At 47.4% G+C, this 6330-nt stretch overlaps 1 protein-coding gene across 1 annotated transcript; it reads right to left on the reverse strand.

The window, feature by feature from the left end:
- Nucleotides 1-439: 439 nt before the first annotated feature.
- Nucleotides 440-4856, reverse strand: LOC125522495 (protein STICHEL-like 2). Its single transcript, XM_048687555.1, has 6 exons — nt 4590-4856; nt 2864-4049; nt 2540-2756; nt 2158-2352; nt 1805-2014; nt 440-1382 (listed from the first exon to the last, which is right to left on the reverse strand). Exons 2-6 carry the CDS (start codon nt 3989-3991, stop codon nt 706-708), a joined length of 2427 nt encoding a protein of 808 aa, XP_048543512.1. The 5' UTR covers nt 3992-4049; nt 4590-4856; the 3' UTR covers nt 440-705.
- Nucleotides 4857-6330: the final 1474 nt, after the last annotated feature.

Raw genomic sequence — 6330 nt, forward strand, 5'->3', positions numbered from 1 at the left:
CTTTGATTCAAAGGAATTTTATAGGATTTTTGAAGGATTGAAATCCTTTGAAAATTTTCCTACGTTTGTCCTTTGATTTATAGGATTGAATCCCACAGGATTTTTACCAATGAAATCTTTTATACTACATTTTATAGGAAATCTAAACATCCACTCTAACCTCTTTTTACAATTCCTTACTTTTTCCGTAAAATCAAACGCTCCTTGCTAATCCTATAAGATTCAAGTTGGGCATGACACTCCAATCCTGTACTTTTCCTATTCCTGTGTTTTCAAAATCCTGCGAATCAAAGAGGCCCTGAAAAGGAGGAGCGCCGACACAATGCGGATCCGTCCCGGTCTCGCCAACATCCTATATGCCATTTTAATTCTCTACAGCAATCTCTTGAGTTGATTTGCATGATGACGACAAATGATTAACAAAGAATAAAGCGATTGCTCAGGAACGCAACAAAAGGGTGTTTTCTGATGGATTATATCATTGCGCTACCAGTAGAGTTTAGAAGACCTATTGGACTGTACTCTGACATCTACGATGCACATCTAGAGTCAGAACTCAGGAGCAGGCTGCAGTTCAAAGACTCGCCTAAATTGATCTAACTTCCAATGGAATTTGGCTACCCACATCCGTACCAAAATGATAGAACATTATCAGCCTTGTTTCAACGGTGCTCATCTCTCCTAACTTAAGCTACAACATGCTCGCTACCCATGGAACACCTCCTGGGTTTCAGACCTGTACACAGCGTCAGCTTTCGTTCTGCAGTCCGGCCTGATCTTGCAGAAACAGCAGCTGAAGAGTCCCTTGCGAGGCCGCGGAGCCCTGTGCTTGTCGTGCGGCTGGGACTTCCGAGAGGGGGCACACGCACCACACGGTAGAATCTCAGAGAAACAGCCACCGCGGCGACGACCTTTGACTTCGTCGACCATTGGCGTGCGCTCTCCAGCTCTCGAGGCGACATTCCCTGTAGTGGATGCTTCAGGAATGACAGAGATTTTCTGGTAGCTCAGGATCCTCGACTCCGCATCTCCCGCATCGCTATCTGCACCATGAAGGCATCCCAGGATGTGAGATGCTTTCTCCTTGGGTTGTTGTCCTGGGAGCGGTGGCGAAGGGCACTCCCTTCTGGATGAAGCTACGGTTCTGCAGTCCGTGGTGACTGGATTCTGCGCCTGTTGACCTTCTCTGGATTGCATGACCAGGCTGACCGACGAATTCTTGGATACAATCCTATTGCTGATGGAGATTGGAGAAAGATTGATCCTAATGTCCACGTTGCACTTGAGCAAATTCTGCAGAGAAACCACAAGTGGCATCCAGAAGCTCTCTGATGTTGGTACCTCCTCAGGATGACAGAATTGTAACTCAGCGACGGCCACACCTGCAATCCGAAAATAAATAGAATGAAAATCTGGCTTGAAACATCCTCAGCGAGCATGCAATGGTGCTTATATAATAGTATGTTACCATTGCTGATTGCTCACACTGTGCCAATTGCTATAGAAGATCAGAACTCTGAGGATAGTGCACGCGTTAAAAGAAACAAGGACTCTGGCCATGATGTACCATCTGATGGTGAACAATAACTTATGTTGGCAGGTGCGAACATTTGCTACATGATACATTGTTCAGTATGTGTTTTTTGGAATGCAGCATTGAGCAACTAGCTGGATAAAGATGTATGGTGGATCAACAGGAGAGAAGGACTACATGAAGCAGGGACATGACTTCATAAGATAGAATGACAAATGAATCTTGCTTCGAAACAAAGTAAAAGTTCTAACACATCGTTATATCAATTACCTTGGGTTGTGTACAGGGATGACAACTTTCCATCTTTCTGCAGCAGATTATGAAGTGACTTAGATGTGCAGTTTTCAAGAGCCTTCATCCATATCGTCTCCAGTACATCTGGATCTCCTAAATTCATATCCAGACATCCGAGTTTGTTCTGGTAGCACAGATGAGAACTGGTCTCTAAGCTTTCATCTTTCAGGGCAGCAGCCCCGTCGTCTGCACAATTAATAGCATAATTATCAGAAAAATAGACACCTGTAATCAGAGATTTGTTTCATAATGATATTTGATATAGGGAACAATTTGAGATATTCGGCATTAATGCAGCATGCCTTTTTCAGACGGAGAATACGGGGTACCTGTTTGACTCTCTGTGAACATGCTTGAAACTGCAGTATCATCTAGGGCTTCTAGGCAGTAAGGCTCTCTCATATTGAACTGTAACAGAGCGGCGGTGAGCCAAGTGGACTGGTTCTTTGTGGTTTTCAATTGCTTTTCGGTTTCAGAAAGTATTTCCAGCGCATTCCTAAGTTTGTGCACGTCCACCTCAGCAGCTGAGAAGTTGCACAAATAGGGTTAGATGGATATGGAAATAATAGATCCATGTACTACACTGTAAGCTTATACACACACATAGGGATAGTGCTATAAATCGTCAACAAAATCGCAGATTTGTGTGCCGCTATGTCTCATGTAGCTCACACAACTTTAAAGTTTGCCCAGGAAGGGAAGTGGACGTACATGTATTTTTGCCAGTAACTTTCCTAACTTCTGAAGAATCTGAGGGGTGCTTCGCAGCTAAAATATCCATGATAAGATTTGCAAGCTGAGCCAATAGCTGCATGGGATCGACCTTTGAACTCAAAAGCTCCCTAGCCCTCCGGACAATGGTAGCAGCATCTGATGACATAGACAGATTAAGAAGATCAAGCAACTCTTCATCTGAGACATCACCTATCTGCCAAAATATAATTGGAGGTTATTTATAGGTCGAACGAAGAAAAAAAGAAAACATATTTTCTGATGATATATATGAAGTTAGAGAGCTTGAGTAAATCAACTTACTAGGTCGTATGTCACTGATTTGCTGATCCTTTTTCCGAGCAGAGTTAGTTGGTCAAGCATTTGAACTGCATCCCGAATGGAACCACTTGCCTTGCGAGCAAGAAGCTCCAGCGCTTCGGCTTCGAACTCCATTCCTTCTTTTGTGCAAATCTTGCTCAATCGGCGGACAATCTCTGCATCGTCTATCTTGCAAAACCTATAGCTCTGGCACCATCCAGCAGAGTTGCTTGGTAGTTTATCAATGTCGGATGTTATCATGACAAATATTGAGCTTGCAGGGATCCCTTCAAGGCTACTGTAGATGGAGTACCAGCCCTCCTTATCCATATGTTGGCAATCATCTACAATAAGTACCTTGAAGTGTGAAGAAGCAGGAACTTCACAGGCATTCCTGAGCAAGACAGCAACTCTAGATTTGCAATCCAGTTTGGAAGCATCAACCTCTACCACACTGCTGCTGTTTCCTGAGAATATGGCCACGCATTCCTCGCAGTGCCCACAGGGCTGGTTCCCACCTGGAGAGAGGCAATTCAGCGCCGCTGCAAATACCCTAGCCGCGGATGTCTTGCCAATGCCATGCGGACCATGGAGGAGATAGATTGGAGCAAGCTTTCCTTGAGAAACGGCATTTGAAAGAGACTGTGCAACAACATCCTGTCCAGCCAGCTCAGAGAAGGACTTTGGCCGGTACTTCTGGAGCAAGCTTCTCGCGCCTTCCTGGGGCTCACTCCGACCGAGCTCTTCCCCTTCAATCACCAGAGAGAAAGCCCTGTCCTTGGCAGCTCTCGACATCCCAGGGATCGCAGAGCAGCAGTTCTGGTTATGAAGCGCCGCCTTCACCCGCGCGTTGGCCTTGATTATGTTGATCGGAGAGTTGGCGAGGCGGCCGCCAAACTCCTCCCTCCTCCTCTGGACATGATCATACATGTTGTAGCTGAAGCTGTGCCTGCCGTAATTGCTTGCCTCCACGTCATCTTCCTCGAGGGAACACCCCTCCCAGATGGTCTTCTTGGCCGAGAACTTGGCCAGCGAGTTGGTGTCTGGGTCCCTCAGAGATCTGGACCTCATGACGGCGACCAGAGCCCTCGAGATCGGGATATCAACCGAATGCCGCCTCCCCTCAATCATCTTGCAAGGCTTCCAATCAACTCCACAGGCTGGTTGTAGGACTGCAGACGGCTGAATCCTGCAATGCGGACGAGTGTTCAGGAACAATTTTTGACTTGTGGCAAGAAAAGCACATGCATTGCACGCTAGTAACAAAAAAAATTGAAACATGAAGCAGATCCCCCATCTAAAATTTCCATCTATTTTTAGATACTTGGTGACAGCAAATGCAGGCCTTTTTCTAAATAAATAAACAGGAAATGCAGGCCATGGACTGCGATTTTTTAGGAAACAAACTCCCTCCCGCTGCGATTTACCCTAAACAGTATTTACCACGCAGGTTTTGAGCAAATCAATCTTGCACTGGTAAAAAAAAGTCGCAAAGAAGAAGATGGTAAATCGTGAATGCAGAATGCATCTAAGAAGAGAAAACAAGAGGAAAGAAAAAAACAACCTGGGAGGGGGCGCAATTCCCCATAGAGGAATGCACCTCAAGGAAGGCAAAGAAAAGAAAAGGAAGAATCAGAGAATCTCGGCGACACGCGAACCGAACAACCAGAAGGGAACCGAGCACGAACAGAAGAGGAAAGGTGGGGATTCGAACCGAAAGGAAGCTTACACTACGTCCCTGCCACCCCGAAGCCGTCCACCGCCGCCGACGACGACGACGAGGAGACGAAAAGCGGCACAGCCTTTAGGCACCGGCACCGCCACGCTCCAGTCCCCTCCCGGTATTTACCAGCACCGCCGCCGCCGCCGCATTAATGACGCGAGCGAAGCGGGGGGAGGCGGGGTGGAGGGGCCGCAGGAGCAAGAAGAAGACGAGGGGCAGCCCAGTGGCAGGGCGCGTAAATACGGCCGAAGTCGACGGATGGTTAGCCCCGCGAGGCCTGGGTGGAGACTGGCGTAGAGGAAATCGGAGGCCTGGCCGCGCCTCGGGCGGCGTGCCATCGCCCGTCGGTGGCTCTACAGCCGTAGATACCTGTGAAGAGCAGGGGCATGCTCGTCTTTTGGCGAGAGGATGTCACGGCCGAATCGTAACGGACGGGGCAGTGTTGGCCGTGCGCCGAGTCCATGACAGGTTGGACCCTGGCCCACGCGTCGGCGACCGAGTGGAGCGTGAGCGACGGTGTGGCCGAGGGGGTGGCGTCAGATTTACTGTTGCTGATGCCGGGGGCTCGTGACCCCACCGCTTCTTGTGCTGTGCTCTGCTCGTCCTTTGCTCATCCTTTACTGCCAGAATAACTCTGTTTCGCCCAAAAGCAAAATTTGGCTTTCCTGGCATGGCCTCGTTTTTATTTCCTGCGTAAATTGCACGTCAAACGGCAATCACAGTAGTACCGTTTGAAACGCCGGTTTTCCTAAAAAAAAAATTATGGACCTAATTTGTTTGTTTGACAGCACGAAATTGTCCCTGTCAGAGGACATTTCGTCATCCCCCGGGTTTTGTCCAACTACACGCACGCACGGATGGTTGCCGAATTCGGAGTACAATTCTGAAGATTTGTGGAGATCAATCAAGAGGAAATTATGTGTTTCAGACGGAAATACTATGATAGCACAAGATTGTCTTTTTTGCCACCCGAGGACATTTCATCGTCGTCTGATTTTTTTTTTGTAGGACGAAATTATCTTTGGCGTAGTACTACTTGATTTGTTTATCATCTGATAATTTGGAGCCTACCCATGTTACGGAAACTGTGATGGTTGCACACTTGCACTGTTCTCTGTTTTGTATGCTACTATGCAGCACCCACCTTGAGCATTTGTTTCTTGTGCCAGGAGAGGAGAGGAGGATGGAATGGATGTCTGGGACCTTCTTTTCTCCGGAGCACATGTTCGTGGCATTATTTATCTCACTTCTTTTAACGGGGATACGACACCACGGGGGGACCAAGGTTAGTTGGGTGCGGCGATCGTGTTTACTCATTTTCTAATCACCGTTTCATTACTACCGCTAGTGAATAGGCAAGGGAGCTGGTGATGAGCTACAGTAGTAGTAGTAGTCTCGACTCTGCTCGCTGCGCTGCTGAAACAAATGTTGGCTTTTAATCATGAGATGAGATTATCCCACCCATTAAGATACGATCGCACCATCATGCCCGAATCTACAGGATAAGCATTCCCAAATCAGACAGTTCCTCATGCTTATCATTTTCTTTGAAACATATACTATGAAGCTTAGCCGGCCTGTGTTCTTAATCATGCTAGATCACTACAGTACGCTCATGTGATTAAAAACAGGAGCCTAACAGCGGCAGTGTAGCTCGCCGTGAAAAGGTCCCACTTTTGGTTTGACCCTTGGTTTGGCTTCCATACAACCTATGGTCTAGGAGCCAACAGTGCTGAGCACGACACTA

The sequence above is a fragment of the Triticum urartu genome, chromosome 7 (assembly GCF_003073215.2).
Source record: "Triticum urartu cultivar G1812 chromosome 7, Tu2.1, whole genome shotgun sequence".
NCBI lineage: Eukaryota > Viridiplantae > Streptophyta > Magnoliopsida > Poales > Poaceae > Triticum > Triticum urartu.

Coding starts and splice junctions, on each gene's coding strand:
- LOC125522495 (XM_048687555.1), bottom strand. CDS start 3,991: ATGATTGAGGGGAGGCGGCATTCGGTTGATATCCCGATCTCGAGGGCT. Junction 2,353..2,539: donor AGTTACTGGCAAAAATACAT/GTACGTCCACTT, acceptor GCAACTTCTCAG/CTGCTGAGGTGGACGTGCAC. Junction 1,383..1,804: donor ATCCCTGTACACAACCCAAG/GTAATTGATATA, acceptor TTCGGATTGCAG/GTGTGGCCGTCGCTGAGTTA.